Source organism: Erythrolamprus reginae, chromosome 4 (genome assembly GCF_031021105.1).
Source record: "Erythrolamprus reginae isolate rEryReg1 chromosome 4, rEryReg1.hap1, whole genome shotgun sequence".
In the NCBI taxonomy this organism is placed as follows: domain Eukaryota; kingdom Metazoa; phylum Chordata; class Lepidosauria; order Squamata; family Dipsadidae; genus Erythrolamprus; species Erythrolamprus reginae.
The window spans coordinates 2,505,130-2,524,193 of record NC_091953.1 but is presented as its reverse complement, the minus strand read 5'-3'; the positions used below and the strand labels follow the sequence as shown (position 1 = coordinate 2,524,193).

The 19,064-nt window shown below is 46.2% G+C and overlaps 2 protein-coding genes across 4 annotated transcripts; one reads left to right on the top strand and one right to left on the bottom strand.

The window, feature by feature from the left end:
* Window positions 1–589: 589 nt before the first annotated feature.
* LOC139166205 (uncharacterized) lies at window positions 590–5,087 on the bottom strand. The gene is made up of 2 exons (XM_070749456.1): window positions 4,747–5,087; window positions 590–2,102 (listed from the first exon to the last, which is right to left on the bottom strand). Exons 1-2 carry the CDS (start codon window positions 4,783–4,785, stop codon window positions 744–746), a joined length of 1,398 nt encoding a protein of 465 aa, XP_070605557.1. The 5' UTR covers window positions 4,786–5,087; the 3' UTR covers window positions 590–743.
* A 3,086-nt stretch (window positions 5,088–8,173) lies between these two features.
* Window positions 8,174–16,981, top strand: LOC139166208 (lamina-associated polypeptide 2-like). 3 transcript variants are annotated; one of them, XM_070749462.1, is made up of 4 exons: window positions 8,174–8,507; window positions 9,612–10,668; window positions 15,750–15,825; window positions 16,503–16,981. In XM_070749462.1, exons 1-3 carry the CDS (start codon window positions 8,469–8,471, stop codon window positions 15,773–15,775), a joined length of 1,122 nt encoding a protein of 373 aa, XP_070605563.1. In that variant the 5' UTR covers window positions 8,174–8,468; the 3' UTR covers window positions 15,776–15,825; window positions 16,503–16,981. The 3 variants fall into 3 exon arrangements, with proteins under 3 accessions (XP_070605563.1, XP_070605561.1, XP_070605562.1); XM_070749460.1 differs by having other exon boundaries at window positions 8,175–8,507; window positions 9,612–11,187; XM_070749461.1 differs by lacking the exons at window positions 15,750–15,825; window positions 16,503–16,981 and having other exon boundaries at window positions 8,175–8,507; window positions 9,612–11,221.
* The last annotated feature ends 2,083 nt before the right edge of the window (window positions 16,982–19,064 follow it).

Below are 19,064 nucleotides of genomic sequence, written 5' to 3'. Positions count from 1 at the left end.
AAGCAAGTAGGATGCTTGGCTGCATAGCTAGAGGTATAACAAGCAGAAAGAGGGAGATTATGATCCCGCTATATAGAGCAGACGTGGTATAAATCCACAGTCACTGAATTTAAACATGCCTGGGATAAACATAGATCCATCCTAAGATAAAAATACAGAAAATAGTATAAGGGCAGACTAGATGGACCATGAGGTCTTTTTCTGCCATCAGACTTCTGTTTCTATTGAGGTTAAATTTGATGGTTTCCATTATGCGTTCATTGTGCACGTATATGATTGTGACTGTTCTTTTTATAATAACTTTTCATGGGGTTTTAGGTTTAGTTTTAGATAATGTTTTAGTCTTAGATAATGGTCGACTTCTATCGTTTTGTACCTATTTATATTGTATTTATATTGTTCTTATAAGCTGCCCTGAGTCTTTCAGGATTGGGTGGCATAGAAGTAGAATAAATACATAAATAGATAAATAAAATTATTCTACAATTTCAATGTTTCATTAAGAACCCACCTACCTCTTTCATTAATATATGCACTCCTTCGGCCAGGTTATTCTGAAAAAATTCCAAGAAAATAGGACTAATAATAATAATAATAATAATTTATTACATTTGTATGCCGCCCCTCTGTAGACTTGGAGCGACTAAACATACCAGTTAGTTGTTTAATCTAGAGAAGTTATCACTTTTCCAGAGGGAAAAAGGAAACATTCCTAAGAGGACTTAAGAGGATGGGGTCTGCAGTCACTTGGAGGAGCGATGGAAGGGACGCTTTCCCTTGCCTCGAAATGGCCGATTGGATTGGAACTGCTGCCCGCCCCTGCCTCTATAGCCGGGCCATTCGGATTGGCCATCTTGTTCTTGGAAGCATGCACCCTGTGCTTCTGAGAAGTCATCTGAAGAGTCTACTGCTCGGAAGGGAGGATTTTGAAAGTAGGGACTTCGTCTAGACGAAGTGGGTAGGACTTTCCTTTTGTCTTTGGTCTCTACGAGTAGAGGCTCTAAGACCTCTCCGAACAGCTTGCCACCTTTGTAGGGAGAAGTAGCCAACTTCCACTTGTAATTCGGATCCACCTTCCACCGACGGAGCCACAGCAGGCGTCGGGCTGTCACCGTTGAGGCGAGGGCCCTGGAAGCGAACTTGGCCGAGGTGAGCGTGGCCTCTGCAGAATATTCTGCCGCCGCTACCAGCATCTTGATGTCCTGATGAGTGCGGAGGTCGGTGGCTGGGATCCTTGCTTGCATCTCTCTGAGCCAAAGCAAGAAGGTTCTATTGAAGAAGGAGGCAGCCAGAGACGTCTTAACCGCCCAGGCAGCCGCTACATGGGGTCTGCGGAGCGTCACTTCTATTCTCCTGTCTTCTGTACCTAAGGCATGATCTGTGCTACCGGATATAAAGTTGGGGGAGGCTAAGGCCACCATAGGGGAGTCAACTTTTGGTATTTCTAATGCCGCCGTGAGGTTTGGGTCCACATTGTATAATCGCCTGTCCATCTCACTCAGTGTTGGTTGCGGGCCTAGTAGAGCCCACTCTTGCTGGACAACATCCAGGAATAATTTTGGCATGGGAATCTCGTCCTGTTTAGTTACAAACTCTGAGAACACCAGACTACTCGGGTCCGATAAGCCCAAGGATGTATCTGAGGCGGCTGGGTCTGCTCCTATCCCAGCTGTAGCCTTAGCTTTGTAGAGAAGTGTCTTAAACAAGGCATGGTTGAAGAGTCCTGTGAAAACTGGGCGGTCTGGAGCTGCTCCTTTGACCTCAGATGCCACTGGCTCCGTTTGTTCCTCATCGTCCCAGAGGGATTTTTGGCTGTGTATGGAAGAGGCAGAAGAATGAGGCCTTTGAAGAGCAGTTAAGTCTCTTGGGTCATTGGGGGCAGTAGGCTGCCCCTGGTGTAAGGCGTTGTCAGAGGTTGCCTGTTGCTTTTGTTGTATGCCTGCGGCAATACCCTGAGCAATAGCCTGTGAGATTATTAGTCTCATTTGTGGAGTAATTTCTGGCTCCTGTGTCTTCCTTGGGTGGAGTCCCGCCGCTGTAGGGGTGAAGGTAGCCTCTGAGGTAGGCTTTGCCCTCTTAGGAGCCGGTTCCGAAGGTTTTTCCTGTGGGAATAGATTTGAAACAAAAGGAAGGTTAGAATATTCGTGACTAGGAGAGCTATGATAATAAGGTCAGCCAATGAATAGGCATAGCAACTAATTCAGCCAATGAGAGCTTCAACACATCTGGGTCTTTGCTGAGAATTGAAACAGAAACTTAAGATAACTTTAACTTTGCTTGTCGATTTGGAACAGTGTGGAATGAATATTCCTGAGTCCCAAAAGGTTAAACAGCTTTGAGGGAACTTGGGACATTGTTTCTGCAGTATCTGAATGCAAAGCAGAGCAAGAGTTGTGTTTGGAGGCCTTAAAGGCTTGTTTGATTGCTGAAGGACCAGTTTAGAAAGCGACAGGAAAAAAATACCTAAGTTGGCGGCCCAAGGCGCAGAAAGAGCAGGAAGTTCCACAGACTGGCTGTCTCCAACAGACATGTCTGCAGAGAATTGTGTGTTTTTGTGCCCACGATATTGCTCACACGTGCCGGCTCTAACAATGCAATGTGGCTCCCTGCGCATGACTGCCCATCCTGCACATTTTACACACATGCGCAACCCACTCAGCCGTCCCAGCCCATTTTGCGCCTGGAAAGGCTGCGGCACTAAACTTTGCCAGCATGAACTATCTGGCGCTGCTGCTGTTCCTCATCCTCCTGCCAGCCTCGCGGTTTGGGCAGTGCTCCGCTAGGCGCTAATGGTGGCAGAAACAGCAGGCTACGCGCCTGTTTCAAAAGGCTATCTTTTTAGCGATAGAAGCAAGAGAGTAGTGATTTCCAGGTCTGCTAGTTTTTCAGAGCAAAATTGGTAAAGAATTGATGCTAATTTTTGGAATGTTTGACTTAGTGATTGTTGTGGTTAGCTCTGGCCCAGCTCCTGCACCAAGGACTGTGGATGTGGGGGAGACATCCACATGCTGCAGGCCTGTTTTGCACCCGGTGGAATCTGCTGATGAAGGCTCCTCTGACCAAGAAGACATGAGGGACAGGGAGGAGAGTGGGGCAGACTGCTCAGAAGGAGATCAATTATCTAGCTCCTCCTTGGATTCGGAACAAGAGTTAATGATACAGCCACGCATGCGGAGAGCGATGCATAGGCAGCAACCACTGAGAGATTATTATCAAAGAAAATGAGGCCACCTGTGGTTGGGTGGGGCTGTGGTCATTAGTGAGGCTGCTATAAAGAGCAGTCTGTGGGTTTGGCCATTGTGGAGGATTATCTGACCGTTGTGTTTCGTGACTGCTTTACTGACTTTGACTTTTTGTGTGCTGATTTTTCTCTGCTTTGAAACTAAACCAGAGCAAAGTGTGTTTCACTTTGTGAAAGGACTGTGAATTGCCTCACAGCTGCAAGCTAAGTATCTCAGAACTGATAAGGGACTTGTACAAATTACCAGTTTGTTTGGAGACAAGTGCTCTTTGCTATATAAAAAGAGGGCTTGGTTTATGTGAATTTTCATTATAAAGAACATTGTTTTGAATTTTCAAATGTGTGTGTCTGAAATTTGTGCCTGTGAATTTTTGGGAGGATTCTACCAGAGAGCCAGACAGAACAGTGACAGTGATCCACTTAGAGACAGTAACTCACTTAAGTGATGGCATCAGCGTTCAGGGAGAAGCTGAAAAAGATATGAAGCAAGAGGGCTGAAGCACAGGAACAGTCAATACCAAGGGATCAAAACGGGGATTCCATGAGCAAGTATTCTGCTAGTAAAGTTAACGTGTGCAATTACGGTATGAGCCAAGGAACTATAACAAAGTATTGGCATTACCTATAATAGAACAAGAAAAATGGAAAGAAGCCATGGATCAGGAAATAGTATAAGGGCAGACTAGATGGACCATGAGGTCTTTTTCTGCCGTGAATCTTCTGTTTCTGTTTCTATGAAATGAAATCCATGGATGGATCTAAAGTGTTCACCTCTATGGCTTTCCCACAGTAGCAAAGATATAGGATGCAAGTGGGGTATACAAGAAAAAACCCCTACCCAATAAGGAGGTACAATATAAAGCAGGTTTAGTGGCACAAGGTTTTTCACAGATGAAAAATGCGCACTATGGTGAGGTATTGGCACCAACTGTAAAGAGTGAAAGCATTAGACTGGCACTAGCGTTGGGAGCCACACTGGGCCATAACGTTTGGCATTTTGACATAACCCCTGAATTCCTCAATGCTGAGTTAGAGGAAGACATTTGCATGGCACAAACACCAAGGTATGAAAGTAAAAAAAAAAGGCTAACAAGGTGTACAAATTGAACAACGCCATTTATGAGCTGAAGCAGCCAGAATTTGGAATATCAATTTTAGATAATAATGCATTGAGGGGGCTTGTTCTATCTCTGGCGCCACCTGGTGACCAAGATTAGTTAGTCAGGCAGGCCGTGTGAAGGAACCCCAGTTGGAGGTTGCAACGGCCTTGGTAGAAAAGAGCGGGAACTGCCAGGTTCGTCCACTGGGGGGCTCTCTTGCATACGCGGCTCTGCCGCCCCTTCATGGTCCCCTCCACTTCCCCCTCCTTCACTTTAGGGAGGATGCGGCCTTTGCCTGGATTCTGACCGCTGCTCTCGTGGGAGCCTTTTTGGGCGCGGGGGGGGGGCTTTCTTGGGCCCCTGGGGGGCCTTGGGGGCCTTGGAATCCAGTCCTTCCCCACTCACGTTTCCCTGAGGGCTGTCTCCCTCGGCGGAAGGCTCCATTTCTGGGATCGGCTCGACTGGAAAGGCTGCGGCTGCTGCCAGGCGAGTCTGTTCCGGAGCTTCGAGCAATAAACTCCAGTCACCTCAGCAGGCCTGCGGGAGGTTCCAAGGAAAAGAGCCGGAGAACGACGGACTTGCCAGTCAGACCGGGGAGCCTGCTTGTCCTCCCTCCCCCGCTGGGCTGGAGCTCTTCTTCGGAGAAGTGGGTGGGGTGGGTGTTGTCCTTAAATTCTCGGTTCTGAGGGAAGAAAGATCAGAGCTGAGGAAATGGCGGCCATCCGAGCTGAAGACGGAGTGGGAAATGGGGGGAGGGGATAGGAGAGGCGTGGCTCCAGGGCCTTGATTGACAGCGAGCCGTTTAGGAGAGTTAACCTATTCCTTTGTTCGAATTCTCCTCAGCACACTTGGAGAATAAGGGACCTTGTAGGCCTTCTAGTTTAACCCCTGCTTAAGCAGGATACGTTATCCAATATTTTCTTAAAAATTGGTTCCATTGATCTGTTGTTCTCACTGTCAGGAAATTTCTCCTCAGTTGTAAGTTGCTTCTCTCCTTGTTTAGTTTCCACCCATTGCTTCTTCTTCTGCCCTCAGGTTCTTTGGAGAATAGCTTGACTCTCTCTTCTTTGGGGCCAACCCTGAGATAGTGGAAAACTGCTGTCATGTCTCTCCTGGTCCTTCTTTTCATCAAATTAGACATACCCAGTTCCAGCAATGGTTCATGGTGTGTTTTAGCCTCTATTCCACTAATTACTCTTTCTAGTCTCAAGGTCTTTTGTACATCTGGGGACCCAAACAACTGCGAATAGATGGGGAAGAAATGGAGGTGGTGACAGATTTTATTTTGCTCAACATTAAGAAAACTAAAATAATAGCATCCAGCCCTCTCAATTCCTGGAAAATAGATGGAGAAGCAATTGAGGTATTGACAGATTTTATTTTCCTCAACATCAATACACTAATATCATGGTATCTGGCCCTCTCAACTCCATTCTTTGGAGAATTGTGCAATTATCTTTGGCATTCGGCCTTTCGTACGGTCTACCTTGATAGCCATTTATTGCAACCTGGAAAATCATAGTCTTGAGTATACGCAGTTTTGTTGGCAGTGTGATGGCTCTGCTTTTTAGTATGTTGTCTAGATTTGCTATAGATTTCTTTCTCAGGAAGAAGTATCTTTTAATTTCTTGGCTGCAGTGATCTTGGGTCCAGGAAAATAAAACCAGTGACCACCTTCATTTCTTCCCCATCTATTTTCCAGGAATGGAGAGGGTGGATGGTATGATCTTAATTTTCTTAATGCTGAGGAAAACTAAATTTGTCACTACCTCCATTTCCCTCCCATCTATTTTCTAGCAATTGAGAGGGCCGGATGCCATCATATTAGTTTTCTTAATCGTGAGGAAAATAAAATCTGTCACTACCTCCATTTTTCTCCCATCTATTTGCCAGCAATTGAGGGCCGCTGCCATTATCTTAGGTTTCGGTAAATAAAATCTGTCACTGGCTCCATTTATTCCCCATCTATTTGCTAGGAGTTGAGAGTATTGGATGCCATGATCTTAGTTTCCTTAATGTTGTGGTAAACAAAATCTGTCACTACCTCCATTTCTTCCCCATCTATTTGCAAAGCAATTGAGAGGGCTGGATACCATGATCTTAGTTTTCTTAATGTTGAGGTAAATAAAATCTGTCACTATCTCCATTTCTTCCCCATCTATTTGCTAGGAGTTTGAGAGTATGGGATGCCATGATCTTAGTTTTCTTAATCTTGAGGTAAATAAAATCTGTCACTACCTCCCTTTCCCCCCATCTATTTCCTAGTAATTGAGAGGGCCGAATGTCATGATAGTTGCCTTCATGTTGAGGAAAATAAAATCTGTCATTACAGTGTTCCCTTGATTTCCGCGGGGGATGCGTTCCGAGACTGCCCGCGAAAGTCGAATTTCCGCGAAGTAGAGATACGGAAGTAAATGTACACCATTTTTGGCTGTGGACAGTATCACAAGCCTTCCCTTAAGACTTTAAACCCCTAAATTACCATTTCCCATTCCCTTAACAACCATTTACTCACCATTATTACTGGTACTCACCATTGAATAAGACACTTAGTGATCCTGATATTTATAAACATAATTATTTATTAACAATTATTTTTTTGTCATTTATTTGCAAAAATTATTAGTTTGGCGATGACATATGACGTCTTTGGGTGGGAAAAACCATGGTACAGTAGTCCCTCACCTATCGCTGGTGTTACATTCCAGACCTGGCCGCGATAGGTGAAATCCGTGATGGGGAATTTATCAACTGATAGTACTTATTTAAGTACTTATATTGTAATTGTTTGGTAAGTTTTCATTGTTTTAAGTGTTTATAAACCCTTCCCACACAGTATTTATTTTAGATACAGTATTTAAATACAGTATTTACAATTTTAGTTTTTTTTTTTTTAAACTGCCGATCGAGTTCAGCAGGCTGTTTAAATCTGCCAATCGACTTCCTCAGAAACCCGCGATGAAGTGAAGCCGCAGTAGGTGAAGCGCAGTATAGCGAGGGACTACTGTATAGGAAAAAAACTGCTAAGTATTTTTTAATTAATATTTTTTGAAAAACCGTGGTATAGGCCATTCGCGAAGTCCGAACCCGCGAAAATCGAGGGAACGCTGTACCTCCATTTCCCCCCCATTTATTCACACTTGAAATACTGCATCTAGTTTTGGTCTCCACGATATAAAAAAGATGTTTAGACTAGAAAGAGTGCAGAGAAGAGCAAAAAAGATGATTAGTGGACTGGAGGCTAAAACATACCATGAACCATTGCTAGAGCTGGGTATGCCTAATTCGATGAAAAGAAGGACCAGGGGAGACATGTTAGCAGTCTTCCAATATCTCAGGGTTTGCCACAAACAAGAGGGAGTCAACTTATTCTCCAAAGCATCTGAGGGTAGAACAAAAAGGAATGGGTGGAAACTAATCAAGGAGAGAAGCAACTTAGAACTGAGGAGAAATTTTCTGACAATGAAAACAATTGATCAGTGGAACAACTTTTAAAGAAAAGACTGGATAACCATTTGTCTGAAATAGTATCCTGCCTAAAGAGGTGGTTGGACCAGAATAGGGGTAGGTAAAGTTGGCTTTTTTTTACTTGTGGACTTCAACTCCCAGAATTCATGAGCCAATCATGCTAGTTCAGGAATTCTGGGAGTTGAAGTCCACATGCTATAGAAGAGCCAACTTTGCCTACGCCTGGACTAGAAGATCTCCAAGATCCCTTCCAACTCTGTTATTCTCCAAGTGTGCTGAGGAGAATTCGAGGAAAGGAATGGGTTAACTCTTTCTTCCCGCTCCTTTTACCCTGTCAATCAAGGCTTTGGAGCCACGCCTCTCCTGTCCCCTCCCCCGTTTCTCAGCTCCTGCGGCCGCCATTTCCTCAGCTCTGATCTTTCCTCCCTCAGAACCGAGAATTTAAGAACAAATCCCCCACCCACCCACACTCCTGAGGAGGAGCTCCAGCCCAACGGGGGAGGGAGGACAGGCAGCCCTCCCCCCCGTCTGACCGGCAAGGCCACCCTCCTCCGGCTCTTTCCCTTAGAACCTTCCGCAGCCTGCTGAGGTGACTGGACTGTTCGGGGATCCGTAGGAGACTCGCCAGGCAGCAGCCGCAGATCGAGGCGATCCCAGAAATGGAGCCTTCCGCGGAGGGAGACAGCCGCCAGGGAAACGTGAGTGGGAAAAGGACTGGAAGCCGGCCAAAGGCCGCATCCTCCAAAAAGGCCCCTAAGGCCGAGGAGGGGGAGGAGGGGGCCATGGAAGGGGAGGCAGAGTCGCGCAGGCAAGAAAGCCACCCTAGTGGACAGGGAACCTGGCAGTTCCCGCGCTTCTTTCCCGCAGCCGTTACAACCCCCAACTGGGGTCCTTCAGATGGCTACCCAATCTTGGTCACCAGGTGGCGCCAGAGAAGAGCTTTCTCAGCCACAGCTTCCAACAGAGAAACCAATGAACTGATCCTGGTCAGAGTTTGTTGCATAAATCAGGTCCAGAAGCACACAGAGATAACTCGTTCTGCTGGGTTCATTAACTTCTTTATGTACATAATGCCACAAGTAATAATAATAATAATAATAATAATAATAATAATTTATTAGATTTGTATGCCGCCCCTCTCCGAAGACTCGGGGCGGCTCACAACAATAATCAAGACAATATAACATTACAACAAATCTAATATTAAAAGAGAACAAAATATAAAACCCCAACAATTAAAAACCATGCAACACATACATACCAAAAACAAAATATAAAAGCCTAGGGGAGGTGTCTCAGTTCCCCCATGCCTGGCGATATAGGTGAGTCTTGAGTAATTTACTAAAGACAAGGAGGGTGAGGGCCATTTTAATCTCGGGGGAGTTGATTCCAGAGGGCTGGGGCCACCACAGAGAAGGCTCTTCCCCTGGGGCCCGCCAAACGACATTGTTTGGCCGCCAGGACCTTTAGAAGGCCGACTCTGTGGGACCTTATCGGTTGCTGGGATTCGTGCGGTAGAAGGCAGTTCCAGAGGTATTCTGGTCCACTGTAGTTCTTCCAAGTAAACACAAGTCAGGAGAGAGCATTAGTTTCACTTCATAGTTTAGAGCAAGCAGAGTAATTTCATTTCAGCACAGCCAACAATCCCAGAGAGACAGATCTCTCTTAACTTTCTGTTTCAATTCTCTGCACCTGCTCAGTTCTCATTGACTGACTTAGTTCCTATGCCTATTCATTGGGTGACCTTGCAGTAGCTCTCTTGGTCATGAATGTTCTAACAATCTTTCTTTCTACTCCCACAGGAAAGACCTTCGGAACCAGCTCCTAAGAGAGAAAAACCTACTTTGGGACGCCGCCCAAGGGAGACGCAGGAGCCAGAAATCACCCCACAAATGAGACTAATGATCACAGAGGCTATTGCTCGGGGCATTGTGGCAGGCGTGCAAAAAAAGCAACAGGGAGCCTGTCCAGCCCCTGACAAGAGCTTACACCAGGGGAAGCCGACTGCGCCAGATAACTCAGAGGACCCCACTCTTCTTCAAAGTCCTCATTCCCCTGCCTCTTCCAGATACAGCCAAAAAACCCTCTGGGGTAATGAGGAAGAAAAAGAACTAAGGGTATCTGAGGAAAAAGCAGGGGCTCCAGAACGCCCAGCCTTCACAGGACTCTTCAACCCTGACTTGTTTAAGACACTTCTCTCCAAAGCCAAGGCGACAACTGGGATAGGAGCAGACCCAGCTGTGTCGGATCCATCCTTGGACTTATCTGACCCCAAGAGTCTGGTGTCCTCAGAGCCTGCTTCTGAAAAGGAGGAGATCCCCACCCCAAAATTATTCCTGGATTTTGTCCAGCAGCAATGGATTCAATCAGAGGAGGACCCTTTACCGAGCATGAAGGAGAAGCGTTTCTACAATGTGGACCCAAATCTCAGGGCGGCGTTAGAAATACCAACAATTGACGGGCCCGTGGTGTCCTTAGCCTCCCCTAAATTTACATCCGGTGACACGGACGATGCCTTAAAAGAACAAGATAGGGGGTCAGAAGTGACGCTCCGCAAAGTCCATCAAGCGGCTGCCTGGGCGGTTAAGTCGGCTCTGGCTGCTTCCTTCTTCAATAGAACTTCCTTGCTTTGGCTCGAACAGTTGCAATCAAGAATCCCAGACACTGACCTCTGCACTTTTGAGGACATCAAGAAGCTGGTAGCGGCGGCAGAATTCTCGGCAGACGCCACACTGAATTCGGCCAAGTTCGCTTCCAGGTCCCTGGCCTCTTCCCTGACAGTCCGACGACTGCTGTGGCTCCGGTACTGGCAAGCAGACATGAAGTACAAGTGGAAGTTGGCTTCTTCTCCCTACACAGGTGAAAGGATATTCGGAGAGTCCTTAGAGCCTGTGCTCATAGAGAACAAAGAGAAAGGGAGAATTATACCCCGCGCTGATGAGAGGTCCTATTTTGAAAGGCCTTCCGCACATGACTTCTCACAGCCACTACCATACCACCGAGAACTGAGTCCTTTGGAGGAGGACAATGTAGAAACTTGACTAAATTTGATCTTAATAAATAAACACGATGGCCAATCCGATAGGCCCGGCTATAAAGGCAAGAGCAGACGGTAGTTTCAGTCCGATGAGCCATTTGGGGGCAACGGAAGTTGTCGTTCCTCCAAATGACTGCAGACCGAACCCTCCCATTGGTGGCCGATTAAGTCTCTTTGCGGCACAAGGCCATCCAAATAGGCTTAGCTCTTGAGTTCCTCCGTTGCCCCACAAGGTTCTTTATTCTCTGCCCCGTGTAGGTTGTTATCAATCTTTGCCAAAGAATGTGGAATGCCTGTCTTGGTAAATATTGATTATTTACTCAGCTCTCTGTTTTCCTAAGGTAATTAAATGCTCTTCTGTTCAGTTAAGAATTACACCTTGATATGATTTATCTGTATACTATACGTTATATATTAACTACTGTGTTTCCCCGAAAATAAGACGGGCTTATTTCTTTTTTTGTCAACGCCTCACGCCCCCCCCCCCCAAAAAAATGCCCCTGGACTTTTCAGGGGGCTCATTATTTTGTGGATGCAGGAGATGCCTCACTTGCGACCTCTAAATTGTGCCCCAGTGAGACGTGTGTCCTTCCTGGGACTTGTAGCTCTTTTGCATTCCTCAGCATTGTGTCCAGGGAAGAAAGCCCATTGCACTGTTAAAAAAACTTCTCTGAAGTTCAATCAGTACAATGGGCTTTTTTTCGCCGGACACAATGCTGAGAAATGCGACAGAGCTACAAGTCCCAGGTAGGACACACGTCTCTCAGCGCTCCCCACCCCGAGACGCCCCTTGTAGCAAGGGAGAATCGGGACGTGCATAAGCTGCCAGACCACGTGTCCAGAGCGACCGCTGCCCTGGCCGGATTTAGAAGCTGAAGAGGCAGAGTTTAAGGCAAAGAAAGACTTCTGCTGCTTTCCTTCCATTCAGCCGAAAGCAGAAGCCGCACAAGTCTTTTTTTCCCCGAAACTTCGGCTGTTGCAGGAGAAGATTCCTTCAATTCTGGTAGCTCTTTTCCCGGCAGCTTATGCCTCTCCCTACTCCCCCTTGCGCGCGTGAGACCAATCGAAAGGCGACTATACGCACTTCCCGCAGGACTGGCTTGACTGCTCTGGGCTGCCTGCTCCGTTTTAAAACGAGCTATGCAGAGGCAAGGATCAATGCTCGCCTCCTCTTCCTCACGGGCAGAAGTGCATTTTAAATTACTGTAGGAAGATCCCAGAGGAGCCGAGCCAGTCTCTTGGTGTGTGTGTGCATCTTTTTCCTCTCACGGCTGTGAGCTGCTCTTTCTGCGGCAGGGGAGGGAGGGAGGGAGGAGGTGGCCACAGGCACAGCCAAAGGGGCAGTGGGAAGCGAGTAAAGGAGGCGACGGCAGAAGGCAGACCCATTGGGTTGGTGGGAAGCGTCGGGAGACCCGAAGAGGCGGAGGAAGGTAACGGTGGCGGGAGCAGGAGCCAAAGGGGCTTGCTGTCGCTCTCCCAGCTGGGAGCCGGTCATTCTGCAGTGGGCAGTCTTGGCCGGGAGAGAGAGGGTAAGTAAGATTTGATTGATTTTGATTGATTTGATTTATTGGATTTGTATGCCGCCCCTCTCCGGACACTCGGGGCGGCTAACAACAATAATAAAACAGTATACAAAATAATCCAATACTAAAAACGATTAAAAACCCATTAATATAAAAACCAAACATACATACAGACATACCATGCATAAAATTGTAAAGGCCGAGGGGGAAAGAGTGTGGCTATATGCACCCCACGCAGGGCTGGGTCCGCTGTTCTGGGCTGCCTCCCGCAGAGTTTTGAAACTCCCTCCTGGCAGTGACGACAGGGATTGGTGCTCGTGTCTTCTTCGTCACGCATTTCAAATTGCCGTAGGTAGAGCCCATAGGAGCCGACTTAGTCTCATGGGGTGTGCGCACACCTGCCTCTCGCTTGGTCTCTGTCCTGGACAAAACGGTCACCACCGCAAAAAGAGCAGCTCTTGGCCGCCCCCCCCTCCCCTTTCCCGCTAAGTAGTTGGGGAGGGCTTATTTCAGTGCATGTCCCGAAATGCCCTGTCGGGCTTATTATAGGGACACGTCTTATAGGGGAAACAAGGTATTTATCCATTGTAAGTCGTGGAAGGGGAACACATGACCCCTGTACACTGCGACCATCATAAATGTGAGCCAGCTGTCAAGCGCCTGAATTTTGGGGGGTGCTGCAGCGATAAAAAATGCTTGAAAGTCACTTTTTTCAGTGCTGTCGTAATTGCAAACGGTCACTAAATGAACTGTTGTAAATTGAGGACTACATGTAAGTTTGATGTCAGGTTGGTCATCAGTGGTTCTCCGGCTTTTGTGCTGGTACCTGGAAGCTGTTAGGGTCTGGATGGGAGCCAACAGGCTCAAGCTCAACCCAGGCACGACCGAGTGGCTGTGGGCATTCCCTCCGAAGGACTGTTTCATCTGCCTGTCCATTGCTCGGGGTAGGGGTGGGGAGAGGTTTTGACCCCCTCAGATAGGGTTTGTAACTTACGTATCCTCCTGGATTCACAGCTAAATCATGAACACCATCTTTCGGCTATGGTCAGGGGGACCTTTGCCCTAGTTCACCTGGTGTATCAGTTACGGCCCTATTTGGACCAGGAGGCCTTGTACACAGTTACTCAGGCCCTCATTACCTCCTGCCTCAATTATTGCAATGCGCTCTACATGGGGCTACCCTTGAAGAGTGTTCGGAGACTGCAGATAGTCCAGAATGCAGCCATGCAAGCTTTATGAGTGTACCTCATACGCCCATATAACACTCTGCATGCTACACTGGCTGCCGATTAGTGTCCAATCACAATTAAAGGTGTTGAAGCCCTACATGGCTTAGGGCCTGAATATTTAAGGGACCGTCTTCTGCCACATACCTTCCACAAGCCTATTAGATTGCACAGAATCGGCCGCCTCCAGGTCCCCTCAACTAAACAATGTAGGTTGGTGGGACTGCGGGGGAGGGCCTTCTCTGTGGCAGCCCCGGCTCTATGGAACCAACTCGAAAAGCTGTTAAGACATAGCTTTGTCGACCGGCCTGGGGGCCGTGAACTCTTAACATCAGACGTGTTTGGCTGGTGTGTATGTTTGTTAGATTGATTTTGGGGGGTTTATATAATGGGTTCGTTAGGGTTATAATGGGGTTTTAATCTACTGTTGATATTCAACTTCTTTTTATTATTGTACTATTGCATTATTTTTCATTGTTATAAGCCGTCCTGAGTCCTACGGGTTTGGGTGGCATGGAAGTCGAATAAATTAAATTAAATTTTTCCTACAAACCACCTGAATGACAGTATAGCAAGATTGTTGGGACTTTCTTGAAAGGCTGAGCTTGTGCCCAGAGCCCCCAGATCTCACCTCAGTTTGAGAGCTGCAATCAACGGCATCTTTACAGGTGATCCTCAGTGAATCACTTAATTAGCAATGGCTCAAAGTTGTAGCCAAACACTCCCCCAAATTTACTTGAGTGACCCGATTTCAAAATTCTAGTGACTTTTGTTTTTATTAGTTTATAACATGAAATACAAAAAAAATACAGTGGTACCTCATGATACGAACCCCTCGTCTTATAAACAACCCGAGATACAAACCCGGGGTTCAGAAAATTTTTGCCTCTTCTTACGAACTTTTTTCTTCTTACGAACCCACCGCTGCCGCCGAGAAGCCCCGCCGCCCGGCTGTCGCTTTTTGAAACAGCCGGGGGTGCTTCCCAGCGTCCTCCTGAACCCGAACGCCAAACCCGAACTTCCGGGTTTGGCTTTCGGGAGGCCCCTGAGAAGCCCCCCGGCTGTTTTAAAAGGTGACAGCCGGGCGGCAGGGCTTCCCAGCGGCCTCCCGAACGCCAAACCCGGAAGTTCGGCAAAAGTTCGGGTTCAGGAGCCGCTGGGAAGCCACGTTGCCCGGCTGTCACCTTTTAAAACAGCCGGGGGGCTTCCCGGCAGCCTCCCGAACGCCGAACCTGGAAGTTCGGGTTTGGCGTTCGGGTTCAGGAGGACGCTGGGAAGCACCCCCGGCTGTTTCAAAAAGCGACAGCCGGGCGGCGGCGTTTTTTTGCATTTTTTTTTTCCGTTGCACGGATTAATAGATTTTACATTGTTTCCTATGGGAAACAATGTTTCATCTTACGAACTTTTCGTCTTACGAACCTCCCGCTGGAACCAATTAGGTTCGTAAGATGAGGTATTATTGTATTGGGAAAATATGGGAGGGAAAAGCGGAAACAGAAAAAATAATATTGATAGCTGTTAAAGTAAGTTGTTCCCAGCTTACTTGCTTTTACATTTTTGCTACTGTTGTTAAGTGAATCCCACGGTCGTTAAGCAAATCTAGTTCTCCCCATAAACTTTGCTTATTGGAAGCAGAGACTAGGAAGATCACAAATAGCAAACACGTGACTCCGGAACGCTGCAACTCTCCTTAATTCCCAATTTTTTATCCAAAGGCCATTGTGCTATGGCCATAAGTGTGAGGACTCATCGGCAGTTTCTTTTTCAGGGTCGTTTTAACTTCCAGCAGTCACTTAACAAATGGAAAGTCAAGGTCTATTTGTATCGTTTTATTATTTTTATGACAATCTAGCAGAGGATTCTAGGTTAATTTTTGTACAGGTTATCTTTTTGGGAAATCGTCAGGTGGCATTAAAAAAAAGATAAATCAATAAGCCATCATAATACATTGAAGGATGGTAACTTATTTTTTATTTTATTTATTTTAATTCATTTTATTTCATCAAACTATGAATACATGAATTGGAGGCAATAAAAGGGAACGTTAGGCCAGGGACAGTAGGCACACTGGTGCGTCTGTGCGCCCCTTAAAAGCCTCTTAGGAATTGGTTTTGTCTTTTCCTCTGGAAAAATAATTCTTCTCCGTTCCTCCAGATTACACAACTGACTGCCACCTTTAGTCCTATTTTCTTGGAAATTATTCAGAATAACCTGCCCGAAAGTGAAAGAGGTATGTGGCTCTTAATGAAAACATTTTAAATTAGAGAATAAAATAATGAAAACCATCAAATTTAATCTCAATAGTTTAAAAAAAGGAAGGAGGAGGACCACTGAGGGATCTTTGGTCTCTCTGAGCTGGGTTGTTTTTTTGCAGACGTTTCATGACCCAACTAGGTTACATCATCAGTGCTTGAAAGCTGGAAGGATATAAAAGTGGCTGTGTGTAAACAAACCTCTCAGGGAACGCTATCAATTTCCCAAAGAACCCTAGAATTCTCCAGGCCACAGTCTGATAAACCCTGACATTAAGCCAAGTTTAAAGGTGGATTTGTAAGATTGTTTCATTCCCTCCCACCAATCACTGACCACTCAGAATTGGGCTGCACAAGCGCTGGCTGGAGTGCAAGTGTGCAGCTTAACTTGCACAAGTGGTGGGCCCTTGGGAAGTCATGCACATGCTCACGATAATTCAGCTGCGCATGTGAGCCGCTCATTCTGCACTAGTCTGCTGCTGGCAAGGCCCAATTCCCCTCCCACCCCCAGCTGTGCTGCCAAGCCGCAATAGTTGGGGACCACTGGCTTAGGTGGCCTAAACTTCCTTGTATCCAAAGGTTTTGCAACTTTCTTAAGTGACCATAATTCTGCATTGTCCAAGACCCAAATGTTCGGATTGTTTCTTTCCTTCAGCACACGGAGGAAGATTTCAGAATTCGACTGAATGTCGGGCCAGAAATGGAGGAGCTTCGGGCCAAACTGCAGTGAGACAGGCCCGGTTATGCTTCCCACCGTTTCCAGACATCCTTCCAGGGTTCCTCAGCCAGCATGGGGGGACTTCCAACTCCCGCAATTCTCCCGCAAACTACATGGGTGAACTTCAACTCCTAGGATTCCCCATAACTACAAGAGGGCCAGACGCAAAAGAGTGCCAGCAAACATGGTTCCATGACACAGCTTTCCCATCTTACCCCATCCTCTGCTTTTTTCACTCCTGAGATTTTTACTCACTTTGGGAAAACATTGCCCGTACCTCAAACAATGAACAAAAAAAAGAATACTCCATTTATTCTGGCGGGACACTTCATATTTTTTCCTGTTACAAGTCGGGGGGAAAACACTCCATTTTTGTATTACCTGGTCTGAAAGTATACACATTATTTTTCTAAAAAGTTTAGCTGTTTCCAAATTTCTGAACGGGCCACGACTTTGTCCACAGCTTCGTCCCTGCTCTGACTACCATGGTGGGCAATGGTAGAATTTATAATCTTTGCAGACAGCTGGTCATTTGCATCCTTTTAGAGGGCTTTTGAGGCCACCTGAAGGTTTTTCTCGGTCCTCAGGGTCACCTGAGAGCTGCAAATGCTGCAATTTTCCCCTCTGGAAATCCATTCTTACTCCCACCCCATTCAAAGGGTCTTCATCCCAAATTGTATTATAGAAACATAGAAACAGAAGTCTGACGGCAGAAAAAGACCTCATGGTCCATCTAGTCCATTATTATTATTTTTATTATTATTATTAATTAAATTTGTATGCCGCCCACTCCGTAGACTCGGGGCGGCTCACAACAGTAATAGAAAAAACAATGTACAATACAAATCTAATAATTAAAACTAAAAACACATAATTTAAGAAAACATACACACAACATACCATACATAAACAGTATAGGCCTGGGGAAGTTATCTCAGTTCCCCCATGCTTGACGGCAGAGGTGGGTCTTAAGGAGCTTACGAAAGGCCAGGAGGGTGGGGGCAGTTCTAATCTCAGGGGGGAGCTGGTTCCAGAGGGTCGGGGCCGCCACAGAGAAGGCTCTTCCCCTGGGCCCCGCCAAACGACATTGTTTAGTGGCTGTCGACGGGACCTGGAGAAGACCAACTCTGTGGGACCTAATCGGTCGCTGGGATTTGTGCAGCAGAAGGCAGTCCCGGAGATATTCTGGTCCGATGCCATGAAGAGCTTTATATATAGAAACATAGAAGACTGACGGCAGAAAAAGACCCCATGGTCCATCTAGTCTGCCCTTTTACTATTTCCTGTATTTTATCTTACAATGGATATATGTTTATCCCAGGCATGTTTAAATTCGGTTACTGTGGATTTACCAACCACGTCTGCTGGAAGTTTGTTCCAAGGATCTACTACTCTTTCAGTAAAATAATACTTTCTCATGTTGCCTTTGATCTTTCCCCCAACTAACTTCAGATTGTGTCCCCTTGTTCTTGTGTTCACTTTCCTGTTAAAAACACTTCCCTCCTGAACCCTATTTAACCCTTTAACATATTTAAATGTTTCGATCATGTCCCCCCTTTTCCTTCTGTCTTCCAGACTATACAGATTGAGTTCATTAAGTCTTTCCTGATACGTTTTATACTTAAGACCTTCCACCATTCTTGTAGCCCGTCTTTGGACCCGTTCAATTTTGTCAATATCTTTTTGTAGGTGAGGTCTCCAGAACTGAACACAGTACTCCAAATGTGGTCTCACCAGCGCTCTATATAAGGGGATCACAATCTCCCTCTTCCTGCTTGTTATACCTCTAGCTATGCAGCCAAGCATCCTACTTGCCTTTCCTACTGCCCGATCACACTGCTCACCCATTTTGAGACTGTCAGAAATCACTACCCCTAAATCCTTCTCTTCTGAAGTTTTTGCTAACACAGAACTGCCGATGCAATACTCAGATTTAGGATTCCTTTTCCCCAAGTGCATTATTTTACATTTGGAAACATTAAACTGCAGTTTCCATTGCTTTGACCATTTATCTAGTAACGCTAAATCATTTACCATATTACAGACCCCTCCAGGAATATCAACCCTATTGCACACTTTAGAGTCATCGGCAAATAGGCAAACCTTCCCTACCAAACCTTCCCCTATGTCACTCACAAACATATTAAAAAGAATAGGACCCAGAACAGACCCTTGTGGCACACCGCTTGTAACCTGTCTCTGCTCAGAATACTCGCCATTAACAATAACTCTCTGATGTCTATGCTTCAGCCAGCTTGAAATCCACTGAACTATCCAGGGATTAAGTCCAATCTTCACTAATTTATCTATCAGCTCTTTATGTGGAACCGTATCAAAGGCTTTGCTGAAGTCCAGATAGGCAATATCCACGGCACCACCTTGATCCAACACCTTTGTGACATAGTCAAAGAACTCAATGAGATTAGTCTGACACGATTTGATTTGCCTTCAGTAAAGCCATGCTGATTTGGGTCCAATAAGTTATTGTTTTTTAGATGC